General features: G+C 35.6%; 3 protein-coding genes across 4 annotated transcripts; 2 read left to right on the forward strand and 1 right to left on the reverse strand.

Annotated features, from left to right (window-relative positions):
• Positions 1–81: 81 nt before the first annotated feature.
• LOC105119211 (UDP-arabinose 4-epimerase 1-like) lies at positions 82–5,501 on the forward strand. Of its 2 annotated transcripts, none has more exons than XM_011017337.1 (11): positions 82–166; positions 1,168–1,303; positions 1,424–1,548; positions 1,872–1,985; positions 2,095–2,202; positions 2,307–2,398; positions 3,272–3,413; positions 3,602–3,696; positions 4,004–4,133; positions 4,523–4,667; positions 4,755–5,501. In XM_011017337.1, exons 2-11 carry the CDS (start codon positions 1,243–1,245, stop codon positions 4,994–4,996), a joined length of 1,254 nt encoding a protein of 417 aa, XP_011015639.1. In that variant the 5' UTR covers positions 82–166; positions 1,168–1,242; the 3' UTR covers positions 4,997–5,501. The 2 variants fall into 2 exon arrangements, with proteins under 2 accessions (XP_011015639.1, XP_011015638.1); XM_011017336.1 differs by having other exon boundaries at positions 89–166; positions 1,165–1,303.
• A 478-nt stretch (positions 5,502–5,979) lies between these two features.
• Positions 5,980–9,108, forward strand: LOC105119212 (reticuline oxidase-like protein). The gene is made up of 2 exons (XM_011017338.1): positions 5,980–6,333; positions 7,222–9,108. The coding sequence occupies exon 2, from the start codon at positions 7,273–7,275 to the stop codon at positions 8,869–8,871; it is 1,599 nt and encodes a 532-aa protein (XP_011015640.1). The 5' UTR covers positions 5,980–6,333; positions 7,222–7,272; the 3' UTR covers positions 8,872–9,108.
• Positions 9,109–9,308: 200 nt separating this feature from the next.
• Positions 9,309–10,586, reverse strand: LOC105119213 (probable carboxylesterase 18). Its single transcript, XM_011017339.1, has one exon. The coding sequence runs from the start codon at positions 10,416–10,418 to the stop codon at positions 9,411–9,413; it is 1,008 nt and encodes a 335-aa protein (XP_011015641.1). The 5' UTR covers positions 10,419–10,586; the 3' UTR covers positions 9,309–9,410.
• Between the last annotated feature and the right edge of the window lie 3,519 nt (positions 10,587–14,105).

Genomic DNA, 14,105 nt, shown 5'->3' on the forward strand with positions numbered 1-14,105 from the left:
TAAAAAGAAATTGTTTTCTTAAATTATTTTTCAAACCTCTCGCTCTCATGTTCTCATGTTGCGACAACATGGAAAGCACAGAGATTTCTACGCCTATTACTACAACTCTTTCAAGCGGACCATAGCAACCGGGACTCCTGTCTCTCCTCTTCACTTTTCGCTTCTCGTACGTTTCTCTCCTTCTCTCCCTCTAATTTTTTGACAATTCTTTTCTCTCTCTTTTTTAAAATCTTTAATTAATTTTTGTATTTAGTTCTCTTTATCTTTCTTACGTTTTCTTGATCATCTTTTGGTGGGTTCTTTTTATTTCTCTCGTGACTGCATGTCCTTAAATTTCAAGCCTTTTCTTCCCTTTTAATTGTATATTGTGTATAGTATATATAGGCCCTTTTGTGTTCTTGGGAAGTTTGTGATTGTTATTACTGTTTCCAGGTGCTATTTTGATGTTAGAAAGTGTTTTTTTTTAGTAAATTGTTGCTTTCAAAATATTTGAGCTATTTTTCCCTTTTCTTGACTGACTGGCCCTCCTTTTTTTTTTTTTTTTAAGGTGTGATATTTAGGATTTTTTCTTTGTTTTTTGAGATGGGTTTTGATTGATTGGTGTTCTTGGATCTTGGGGAATTTGAATATTGGGATTTGGTTTGTTCTTCTATCTGTAAAATGGTTTTTTACCGTCTTTGTTAGAAACATGATCATTTGTGTTTCTTGGTTATCTACGGTGGACGTTCTGATATCAGAATTTTCTCTCTCTAAATTTCTGGTGTCAGACATGACCTGACAAACAATCGCAATGTGTTTGTCTTTAATTATTTTTCCCATTTTTCTACATGAAAAACGGAGTTTGAAAGTATTTTCTTCTTTTTACTGGTCCATTTGGATCTTGGAACTCTCCACCTTTTTTCTCTCTTTTTACTGGTTTTAGATTGTAAAGATTTGAATTTGAGTGGTGAATTTTTCTGTTTTTTTTTTCTTTCCACGTTTGCATAGTAGAATTTGTTCTACTTTAGTATTTAACCTTTTACTTTCTTTGTTTTGTTTTGGTTTCAAATACTTGTATAGGGCCCAGCTGGTCTTCCTTTTCTTCTGATTGTACCTTTTCCTCTCTTGGTTTCTTCTGTTTCAAACTCCATCATTGCTAATTGTTTGAATTTGATTTCATTGCAGCAGACTGGAGCAGAAAGCCAGTGATACAGAAGCGTAGTCTTGACAGATAAAGGGATTTGATCTCGTACGACTCTCCAAATGCTAAGTTTTGGCAGGACCAGAACTCAGCCAAGGTCCAATAGATCTATGTCCCTTGGAGGTCAGTTTTATGGCTTCACCATTTCGATTTTGAAATGCACCCTCTCAACTCCCTTGATATTTATGGTGATGCAATTATTTGGAGGTCAGTTTAATTTCTTTTTCTCACTCTGTGTTACAGGCATGGATTTTTCAGATCCAAAAAGAAAAAATAATGTTGTAGGAAAGATTCTTTTGGCCGCTTCCCTAACAGCTGTATGTATAATTATGCTGAAACAATCTCCAACCTTTAATTCTCCAAGCCCGGTAACTCCATGTTCCTTTGTTCATTCTCTTTCTGTTAATTTAGTACCAAACATGCCTGTTTTTTCCCTTGAAGCCGCAGAAATAGCATTTAAAAACTTGATGCATGTCTAATATTAGCTCCTAAAAGATGCAGGGTTATCCCTCTCTAATAATTGCACTGCCACCTTTACTGCTCCGGCAAGGGGCATTTGGATTTTATTATGACGGTTTCAAAATGTGGAATCAGTCGTCCAAACCTTAAATAAGTTCAGCCATTGAGTTGTGATTTGAGCTTATGACATTTCCTTAACGTGCTTTCGGATTTGCTGGTTTGTTTATTTCAGTTCTCTTTGCGTGAAGATGGGGTGATCCATGTCCTTGTGACAGGTGGTGCTGGCTACATTGGTTCCCATGCAGCATTGCGGCTTTTGAAGGATGGTTACCGAGTAACCATTGTGGTATGTTCATCACATGAAATGTAGTAGCTTCCTTTTGAGATCTCTTATGGCTTGTGATTTTGAATTTTTTCTTGGTCATTTAAGGTAAAGATTTTCATATTGTTAACAGGACAACCTTTCTCGGGGAAACTTAGGTGCAGTCAAGGTTTTAGAAGAGTTATTTCCTGAGCCTGGGAGGCTTCAGTTTATATATGCTGACTTGGGAGAGCCTAAAACTGTATCTTTATTATTTGATATATAATATATATAGCCTATTTTAGGTTGTTTTTAAAGACAGTTGAACTTGGATATTGCAACTTGTTTCCTTTACCAAAATTTCAGGTTAACAGCATCTTTTCACAAAATGCATTTGATGCTGTGATGCATTTTGCAGCAGTTGCATATGTTGGGGAAAGCACCGTGTACCCCCTTAAGTAAGTGTTCAATGATGTCTCAGTTAAACCTGTCCTGTTTCTATTGAACTTGCTTCTATTTTTATTTTTTGGGTGATGCAGGTTTAAATATTTTTTTTCCATGTGGCAATGGTAGTAACAAGCACAAAAGGCTTTGCTGAAACTTCTTTTGGCATAAGGGATTTCTTTGATAACTTAACAATATGTTTTGCATTCAAGAATTGCAAGTAAGATTAGATGACAAGATAATGTCTTTAAATTATCGCAGGGTAGCAGATCCATGCTCTTATTTTGAAAAAATTGGAGGAAAACGAGCTTCTCTTCAATTGAGTGAACAAACATTAAGAGAATGGAAGAAATTATCTTCTGATGCTGTTAATGAGTGATCTTGGATTCAAAACTTAAAGCATAACCTTGTATATATTTTTTTTCTTCTGTAAGGGAACAAGAGGGGAAGTGAATGTACTAGATAGCAGAAAGGAAAGAATTAGGTGAACTTTTAGCCATAAGCAAAATCCCTTTCTTTGAAAGTTAAGATTATTTTTGTCATTGATAGTACAGGGCATAGGAAAAGTTGTGTTGTTTGACAGCCTTTCCTTCAGAGCTTTTTTTCAAAATACACAGGGTATTGTACGAACATACTGCATAATAGATTAGGAAAGCCATGTTTGGTAGGGACTTTGATTTTATCTGCATAATTTGGAAAATTGCTCTTGGAAACTGATATAATGTAAATCAAGTTGGACACTTGAATTTTCTTATATCAAATATTTCATTTTTTACAGATGCATGGATCACCTCTTAACTACAATCCAATATTCTCTATTGATATCAAAATCAATACCCTTGATCGTATGTGTCCTTAATGATGATATGTTTTTTCTTGCTGTGCAGGTACTATCACAACATTACATCAAATACCTTGGTAGTGTTGGAGTCAATGGCTGCCAATGATGTAAAGACTTTGATATATTCAAGCACATGTGCAACATATGGGGAGCCTGAAAAGATGCCTATTACTGAAGACACTCCACAGGTTTGATTTAAAAACTTGCTTAATTCAGACACTCCACATGATGATAAGTTTCATCTGTTTGTCCGGTCTAAGCTTAATTCAGGACAAGAGAGCACAAGAATGATATGCTATGACTCATTTTACTTCATACCAGGTTACATGCTAGGTGACTGATTTATACCCCCCTCCCCCCCTCGCCCCCAACTCAGGTACCCATTAACCCATATGGAAAAGCTAAGAAGATGGCAGAAGATATCATCCTTGACTTCTCTAAAAATTCAGACATGGCAATTATGATATTGAGGTTGGTATTGAGTTCCCCTGTCCCTTTTCTTGAAAGTGTTAGACTTTCCAATTGCTGATATATTTTTGTTGTTATTTTGAAAGTATTTCTCAAATGCTTTTCATTCAATTTACTTGTTGATCTCTAGTTTTTGAAGTTTTTTCTCAAATGCCCTTTTTTCAGTTTTTGAACTCACTGCAGAAGATGAGGCTTTGAATTCAATTGATAACTTAAAGCAACATCCCTGTCCTGAAATGAAAGTTTAATAATAAGAATTTCTCACTTCTAAAGGTATGAATTGACAAATGCTTTTCTGACCAAATTTCAGATACTTCAATGTGATTGGATCAGATCCAGATGGAAGGTTAGGTGAGGCTCCTAGACCTGAACTGCGTGAGCACGGACGAATTTCTGGTGCTTGTTTTGATGCTGCTCGTGGTATTGTTGCTGGACTAAAGGTATTTTGATTTTTATTTGACCTTGAATTTTTCCCTTTTAGATCAAAATTGCAACTTTACTGTTGAGTTATTTCAAGGCTATGCTGCAGTTGGTAAAAAAGGGATTTTAGTCTTCCTGCTTGGTTATTGATATTACTTTGATTTTCAGAACCTGGTTGGTTAAGTTTTAGGTGCCCAGTTTAATTGGTTGCTGAAAATTTAGACAGTTTGGGAGTCTTAGAATCAGGTTACTGGGACATTTATTGAGGTTTCACGCTTAGAGGCTGTGTTGTTTTCTGCTTGCTTTCCTCTGTGTTGTGCCATTTAGACAAAAAACATGCTGCACTCTGTCTTCGTTCTTACGTTATGATGAATGAAATTCTCAGAATGTTGGTGTTTCCACTTTGCAGGTTAAAGGAACGGACTATAAGACACACGATGGAACTTGTATAAGAGATTATATCGATGTTACTGATCTTGTTGATGCTCATGTTAAAGCGCTTGAAAAGGCAACGCCTGGGAAAGTTGGAATCTACAATGTTGGCACTGGAATGGGTGGGTAACCAGTTCTCCTGTTTGCTGAGCTGCTTTTCACTGATCTTGTGTTCTCAAGCTTTTTTTTTATTTTTTATTTTTTATCAGGTAGGTCAGTCAAGGAGTTTGTACATGCATGTAAAAAGGCAACCGGTGTAGACATCAAAGTAGACTATTTACCTCGCCGGCCTGGTGACTATGCTGAAGTGTTTAGTGACCCATCAAAAATTAACCGTGAGCTGAACTGGACTGCACAATACACTGATCTCCAAAAGAGTTTACAGGTTGCATGGAGATGGCAAAAATCACATCAAAATGGGTATGGATCCCCTTTGGTGATGGCTTCTTGAACATTTAGGGAAGAGTCCGTAGCAGAAGTTAACTCAGTCCACAGACCCCACGCAGCACTGACCTCAGCTGTGTTTCTAATCTCTCTTAGAAGATGGGGGTTTCAGATGAAAGATCATTTATTCACCTAAAATATAGTGTTAGGAGCGGCCAAATCATTACATGTATTCGAACAGATAATATCTCAATAACATGATGCCTTGGTGCAGGTATAGCTGCTATTGATTCTATACCCTCTTGGTTATACTCATCATTTTTCGATGTTCTTTCTCTGAGAATGGACACTGGATAGTTTGCCTCCAGAATCGTTTCATTTAGCCAAGTTAACCTCATTTTCACCAAAGGAGATCATTGAAGCTGCTAGGGTTACAAGGTTCTATCTTGTAAGATTGTCTGGCTGAATCGGCAAGTTGCTCTAGTTGAATATACTGGTCCGTCTAGCTCTGAAAATGATGGTACTATGTAGTCACTGCTATCACATAATTTATGCAAAACTTGTCTGTCAGATGTCAACGCAATCTTTGAAGAGGGAAGAGTGAATTGTTGTTTGATCCTGTGATTTTAGTGAAAATTTGATTTTAAAAAGCCAATAGAGTCCCTGTATTTTCATATGTTTGTAGTTTAGTCCTTCAATTTTTTTTCATGACAATTTAGTTTTTTCACTAAATAGTAATTTAATATATTTTTAAATAACAAATACTTTAAAAAATAAAATTTCAAAAGAATTCAGTCAGCTTTGCTCAAGTGACTGACTGTGATTTTCCAGACTAGATGTACTATCTTAATGGAAATAGTCAAAGCAAGTTTTACAGGAAATCAAGGCCAACGTTCAATAGAGAAGCCTAGAAGACTGACCTGAAAAAGTCAAGCAGCCATGAAGGAAAGCCATGGTCTCTATGTACAAAAATCCATTGAGAAACCTAGAAGACTGACCTGAAAAAGTCAAGCAGCCATGGTCTCCAATGGATAAAAATCCCTACAAGTGGTTGGAAAATGTACAAATAAAAAGTAACGTAGATCAAAATATCTAGCACTTGTTTGACATGTATAAATAGGCTAAGGATTTCCACTTTTTGGTGTGTCTAACAGTAGATACCAAGATTCTTTGCTTCTGCAGTCCATTCAATCAATTCCAAATTATTAATTTCTCTCAATCCCAGCTTTTTGTTTATTTCAAAACTTGTAAATTGCAGCAAACAGCTAGGATTGGTGTTTTGAGAGCTAGCTATGTCAGTTCGCACACGTCAAGTTTTCCACCATATGCTGATGGCAACTTGCGGGAAAAGCAAGCTTACCTAGTCCATTATGCTTGATGATAACCAATCCATATTCATCAAAGGTTATCTCTCACTCTCACTCTATCTCTCTCTTCTCTTTTATTGTTTGAAGTATGATCACAGCTTATGGAAGATCATTGTCAGCTGTGTGCATTTATGTGCTAGGCCCCTCCTGCTTTGTCTCTTGCTGGTCTTGATGTTATCTAGTCCTTTTCTTATGTGCAGCATGGAGATTTAGAAATCTTCTATGGGTATTAAAAAACACCCACTAGACGTTGAAAATTGGTGATTGAAATCAATGTTTGATATATCTGAAGCCGCAGGCTTCAATGCATAATTGGTGATGGTTTTGTTGACAACTGTAAACCAGAATCATGCCAAGCATACTTGATGAACCGGGACAAGTTAATCCAGTAAATTCAGAATCTAAAATTTAATTCGGATGGAGTTTTTAGTTGAATTAGACTAAATATTTACTTGATTGAAATTTAATTGATCCAGACAAATATTTAGTGTTCGGTTGATTCAATTGATCCGGCCAAGTGTTTAGTGTCTGGTTTATTCATCCAAACTAGGCATGATCAACGCTGGATTTTTATTTTTATTAAAGAAAAAACAAGGCAATGCAATTTAAAAAAAAAAGTTGACTCGGTGATTCTTGGATTAGTTCTTAAATTGGATTTCCATTAAACAACTACGATACCGAGAGTCTGTTCTGTCTATGAGACAAATCTATTCTGTGATTGAGGTTTAATGATCATGTGTGAACCAGCTAGATACAATATTTTTTATGTATAATAGTAGCCCTCTTCAAATTATTGAAAGAAATAGGAAGACAAGCAAGATATTATATCATCATAACATGATCTGGAAACATTTTAGAATGCTGCTAGCAGTGCTCTGCAATAATTTTGGACTGATACAGTTGTCTTTTCCTTTCCAAAGTACAGCTACCAAATTTGTTTGATCATGCAGCCTGGGACTGAGAAATCATCCTGAAAATGAAAGCTTCAATGTCTGCAACACTCTCAGTAGTTTCAGCCCTACTGTTGTTAGTGTCATTGGCAGCTTCTGATACAGTTCTTGACAGGTTTCTACAGTGTCTTCCTAGCCATAGCCATCCTTCTCACCCAATCTCTCAAGCAATCTATAGTAACACAAATCCCTCTTTTGAGTCTATCTTGCAAGCACTGATAAAAAACCGTAGATTTTTGACTCCTACAACCCCAAAACCACTTGCGATCATCGCAGCCGTCCATGAATCCCATGTCCAAGCAACAGTTATTTGCGCAAAGTCTAATGGCTTGCAAATTAGAATCCGGAGTGGTGGCCATGATTATGAGGGCCTTTCTTATGTATCTGCAGTCCCATTCGTCATCCTCGACATGTTCAATCTTCGATCCATCGACATAGACATAGCGAGTGAGACAGCATGGGTTCAATCTGGGGCAACTCTTGGTGAACTTTACTACAATATTGGCAGCAGGAGTAATATTCATGGCTTTCCAGCTGGTGTTTGCCCTACTGTTGGTATAGGTGGTCACTTTAGTGGAGGGGGCTTTGGGACCATGATGAGAAAATATGGCCTTTCTGTGGATAACATCATTGATGCACAGTTAGTAGATGTCAATGGCAATATCCTTAATAGGAAGATAATGGGGGAGCATCTCTTTTGGGCAATTAGAGGAGGTGGAGCAAGCTTTGGAGTCATTCTTTCTTGGAAGATTAGTTTGGTTCAAGTTCCTCCCACAGTGACTGCATTCAGGGTTGATAGGACCTTGGAGGAAGGAGCAACCGATGTGTTTTACAAGTGGCAACTAGTTGCTAGCAAACTAGACAAGGATCTTTTCATTAGAGCAATGTCACAAGTTGTCAAAGGAAGCAGTGAGGGTTCTAAAAGAATTAGCATCTCTTTCATCGGCCTCTTTCTAGGACAAAGTGGAGCCCTCCTTTCCTTGCTGAGCAAGAGCTTCCCTGAGTTAGGTTTGCAGCAAAAAGACTGCAAGGAAATGAGATGGATAGAGTCTGTAGTTTTCTGGGCAAACCTTCCAAATGCAGCATCAACTGATGTTCTACTCAACAGGCCAAACCAAGCAAGCTTATTCAAAAAGAAATCTGATTTTGTGAAATATGTCATTCCTAAGAATGCTTTGGAAAGCATATGGAAGGTGATGATCAAGGTAGAGCCAATATGGATGCAATGGAATCCTTATGGAGGAAGAATGGATGAGATTTCGGCAACGGCAACTCCATTCCCTCATAGAGCTGGAAACCTGTTCAAAATCGAGTACTCCACAACCTGGATCCAAGAAGGAATTGAGGCCACCAATCACCATACAAGTTTGTTAAGACAACTGCATGATGCAATGACTCCTTATGTCAGCAAGTATCCAAGAGAAGCATTTCTCAACTACAGGGATCTTGATATCGGTAGCAATCCTAGCAACCAGACCATCTTTGAGGAAGCTAAAGTTTATGGGAGCAAGTATTTTAAGGACAACTTTCCTAGGCTGGTGACAGTGAAGTCAAGGGTGGATCCTGATAATTTCTTCAAGAATGAACAAAGCATCCCAGTTAATTTTGCACGAGTAAAAGCCTGAATGGTAGTAGTTAAAACAGCATGAGAGGTTATCATATGCGGGGGTGGACACTCCTCCAAGTTGATTAATTTGGTTTCTATTTCGTACTATCCACCACCCCAAAATGCAGAGATATATGCACATGGAAAGAGACTTAAATCATTGGTTTATTAGGTCAACCTGTAAGTTATTAGCTTACCCTGTAAATCAGCAGATCAATTATTTTTATTAAAACAAATGCATTTTATTCTTGTTTTTAAGTGTTGACATGATTAGATTTAAACTAAGTTTATTCAAGTAAATTTAGATAATTAAAAACTCGAATTGAATCGTTGGAAACCGCGTAATTTATATAGTTACAACGTATTATTTTTTTTCAAATCTTTTTTTTAGTTTACTTTTTTTTTTCATGAGAAAGTGCTATTTAAAAAAAAAAAATCTTGAACTAAAAGGGCCATGATATTACCATATTCATAAGACAAAAAAATAATAAAGCAGAACAAATAGATAATTCAAGCTGATAACATAAACACCTAAGCAGAAGAAAGTTGTTAACTTTTTCATCTGGACATTTGCTTTTGCATAAAATCTTTCACTTCCTTGATAAACAAAGAAAACTCAGGCACACAAGGAAAAAGGTAAAATGAATGGAATGCATTGACATATTCAACTAAATACACTTCTTTTCCACTTTTCTTTAGTCCCTCGTAGTACCTCTTTTGCCAGTCCTGGAGAGGATCCAACCCCCCAATAATAACAAGAACCGCAGGGAATTTAAGCTCTGAAATGTCAACAGAGTTAGGCCCAAAAACATTCGACGCCTGATGGTCCCGATTCGAACCCTCTGGCAGAAACGATCTCCACATCCAGTCTGTAGTATCCATTGGAACAAAGGGATCTCTAGAAAGCTTGATTTCAGATCCTGTACGCTCTTCTCCTCCAAAGAATGGCTGTACGGCTATAACTCCAGTCAGTTTTATATTGGAAAGTTCAGATTTGCAAGCCTTTAGTGCCATGTAATGAGCTAGATTGCCACCAGCACTGTCTCCAGCAACAAAACTGTGCTTGAGATTGGCATGGTTTGGAAGGACTTCAAAGTATGATTTATCAATAAATTTTATAACATCAAAACCGTCTTCATATTGGCATGGATACCTATGCTCAGGAGCCAGCCTGTAGTTTACCGAAATGATGACTGCAGGTAGCAGGCGGGCGAGCCTGTAGCATAAATCATCAAACAGCTTTGAATTGGCCGCCAGGCAGATGAACCCACTCCCGTGGAAGTAGAAAATAACTGGGATTTTAACTTCATTGTCGGTGGTTGAAGTCCTGAAAACGGGGTTGTAGAGGCGGAACCAAAGGCTGCGGTCTTCATCAATAGTGAAATCAGTGGTTGTGACACCATCTATGGGCTTGTCAGGCGATGGAGAGGTTTTATAGTCGAGAAAGTTGAGTAAGAGGCGGTTCAGAGATCCATCAGAGCGACGAATCATGACTTTAAAGGTGAAGGAGAAGAGGGATGCAAAGAGCCTTACCTTCCATGGGAGGTCAGCTGAGTTTTGAGACATTTTCTTCTCTCTTCTTTTTAGATCAGGCCTTGGTACTGTTGTTTTATGAACATATTAAGAAGAAGAAATGGTTGCTGAAGGTGTCATTAAATATAGAGAGCCAAAGCATGTCTAGCCAGAAGGAGAGAAACGCAAGAGTGAAAAACGGAGTCGCCGCCCAGTTTTTAATTACTAGGAAACCTAAAACACGAGGACCGATTGTATATAAAGAAAGAACTCCGAGTATATTTTATACTGGAGTAGTTGTATTATTTAATTGTTTGATATATATTAAGATATTATAAAGTTTATGTAAAATTTTTTTTAGTTGAGAGATTTTTTTATTAGATAAATATTATTTGCTTTAACATTAATAAACAAAAAGAACTAACTATTATTTAATTTTAGGAATGTATAAGTTTATAATTCTATATATTAAAAGAAAATAAAATAATTTTTTTGATATTCTTGAAATATTGGCTTAATTTTGATGGTTTTAATAAAATCATTATTAAAGCAAAAAATACATGCTGATATATATATTTTTTAACTTTTTTATATGAAAATACGATATAATTTTTTAGTTTTTGAGAAACTTGGCTGTGTATATATATATATATATATGTATATATATAAGAGAAAATAGAGTATTTTAATACCAGATTTATATTTTTACAATATAAAAATAAAAACCAATATTAATCAAATTTTTTAGAAAAATACACAAGAAAATCACAATTTTTTTAGGATTTCTAGAATTTTTTTAGATTTTGTTTTGTAAAATATAAATATAATATAATTTATTATTGTTATTATTATTATTTTATATTGGGTTGGGCCCAACCCAATCATATAGGATGAGTCCAACTTGATTGGGTAGAGTCTCGCCCTAAAGGAAACTAGATCGATTTAGGCTCAATGTAAACTAGGTCGAAACCAACCGAAAAAAAAAGGGCTGAGACTAGACCACAAAGAAAATGGGCTGAGACTAGCCTAAAAGAAAAACCTCCTTTCTACAAAGCTGGACTTAGCTCAATTACATGGGAAAACAATTAGTTAGTTACTCTGCTGAGCACAATAACTAGCTAATTATAATTTATTTGCTGCATAACATCAATTGTTCATGTTCTGCATGCAAATGAAATGAACAAGTAAGAGGAAACAAAGAAGGGGAGAAGATTACCTGGAGTGAGGGAGCGTGGTTGCTATCGTTGGCAATGGTTTAAGGTGGTAGTGGAAAAATAATGGTTGCTGCAGTTGTTCTTCCTCTAATTTCTTTTTCTTTTTCTTCTCTATTTTTCTTTGTTTTTGCTTCTCTGTTCCTTTTTCTTTTGTTTTTCATTGAGTTTCCCCTATTTCCTTTATCCCTAGTTTCCTTGATCTTGTTTATGCTTCTACAGTTTCTCTCCTTCCCCCCCCCCGCATTCCCTTGTTTCTTTTTTTTTTTCTCTTTATATTTTTCTTCGTTCTCTTTTCCCTCAAATCTCATCAATATTCTTTCTATTTTTTTTTTGTCATCCATTTGTTCCTTTTTTTGTTTTTTATCCTTGTCTTTTTGTTCCCCTCTCTTTATAATCTCCCTGTCTTTTTTCATCCCTTTCTCTCCTGGTCCTCCTTTGGTATTGATAAGGGGAAGGGGGAGATGCCATCCTACCCTATCTAATTGACACGACTAAAATATTGATGTCTTCTCCCAAGTGTAGGAGTGTCGAAATAATAAATAATCCGGCAAGACCGGGGTCGAACCACAAGGAGGTTAATTGTACAAATTATAAACAACAATTATAAACAACAACAACTATAATAATAATAATAATAATAATAAAGAAAGAGAAGAAGAAGTAATAATAGTAATAATAGTAATAATAATAATAAAGAAAGAGAAGAAGAAGAAGATGATGAGAACTTAGAGATGAAATATTAATGTAAGGATTAAACAATGATAATAACAAATGTCAAGGTTAGAGGTTCCACTAATGGTATGTCAAACAAATATAGTATAAACTCTTATTATTCAATTGAAAACCACACACAAAAGAGGTTCCAATCTGATTATAGATTGTTAACATGATTACATTAGTCATCTTATTCGATTAATGCTAATACTTGTAAATCTCGTTAAACATTCATGATTATAACTTATGTTAACAACAAATCAAGTTCCTTTCATAGCTGAGGTGTCGGTTATACCATACAGTATGGGCTATGAAAGTGCCAAGCATTTGTTGTACCAAGTGTTATATAACATAAATCAAGATTAGTCATTTAACAAGCAAAGTATTAAAGAGTGAACAAGATAACAAATATAAAACACATTAGTATCAAACATTAAAGTCCATATTAAGCTTACACTATACTTATTCTTACACCATTAGTGTAGCCTTTTCCCCTTGACATAATAAACTTAGTTAGACATAATGAAAGAAAGGAAAATAAATAAGCAAAATAAGAACATAAAGAAGATAAAAGTTAAACAAGTAAATGAAAGGAAACGAAAGGCATAAACTTGATATTAATGAAAGCAAAGCATAAACATTACAAAAAATACAAAGAGAGAAAACAAGAGCATGATCTTGATCTGGAAACTAAGATACCTAAATGCATGGCAAATGCCTCCTTTTATAGGCCAAAATTGGGAACTATTTATTTGATGACTAATTGATGAGTGGGTGACCAACTCTTGACTTGGTGACAATCCTTATCTTCTATTGTCTGCCCAAAACATCATTGATAACGTCAAATTTGGAGTCACTTGAAAACATAAAAGTTGTGGGAAATTGTCTCAGCTTTCTTGTGTAAAAAATTCAGCTCATTTCGACTTCTAGAACTCCGGATATGGCCAAAATACTAAACAGTGCTCGGGCTAGAAGACAGATTCGAGCTTCTTTGTTGTTGCAACAATTTGGACTTGAAAATGACCTTTTTAGATCTTGGGCTCCATATGGAAGTTGTAGGCTAAGTTGTAGGCCTATGTCTTACCTTTCCATCCATATAAAGTAGACCTAAATTTGAGATCTATAGCTCCAGATATGACCCAATTACCGAACAGTGTTCCGATTTGGATTACCCGGTTTGGATTACACCAACATCTCTTTTCTAAGTTTGGCCATCTCTTTATCCTTTCAATTTCAGTTCTTAAATTCATCAATCAATCCTTTTATTTATGTGATAGGCCTGCATTTAAAATGAACATTTACTATAAATTAAAGGTGTCTTATATTATTAGATATATTATTATAAAACATGCTTTAGTTAAGGAGTTATTGATACTTCAAATGCAAAATGATGATATAAAACCTTGATAAAAATGCACTTTTAAGTACTAATCAGAGTGTTTGTTATTTCAGGTGATGTCTTCTGTATTCTATCTTTATACCTTAGGACATTGAGGACAATGTCTCATTTTGGTTGGGGGAGAGGGTAGTAGCTTTCAAAAATAAAAATAAAATTAACTAACTGTGTTTTTTATTTCATAAAGCATGTGCAAAATTATTGTTACTAGGATGGGAAAGAGCTCTTTTGTTAAAGTAACTGTTGAGACGCATCTTAGTAACTATTCTTAACAAGGTCTATTATAATACTTCTTGAAATATTTAGGTTTACAAACTCTCACATTATTATCACTTAATTCTGCTTATATACTCATTGAACATGTATTCTTAAACCTTAATTTTCACACTATGATTGTGGGTTGCACATTGGATTATT

The sequence above is a fragment of the Populus euphratica genome, unplaced genomic scaffold, assembly GCF_000495115.2.
Source record: "Populus euphratica unplaced genomic scaffold, PopEup_1.0 scaffold2651.1, whole genome shotgun sequence".
NCBI lineage: Eukaryota > Viridiplantae > Streptophyta > Magnoliopsida > Malpighiales > Salicaceae > Populus > Populus euphratica.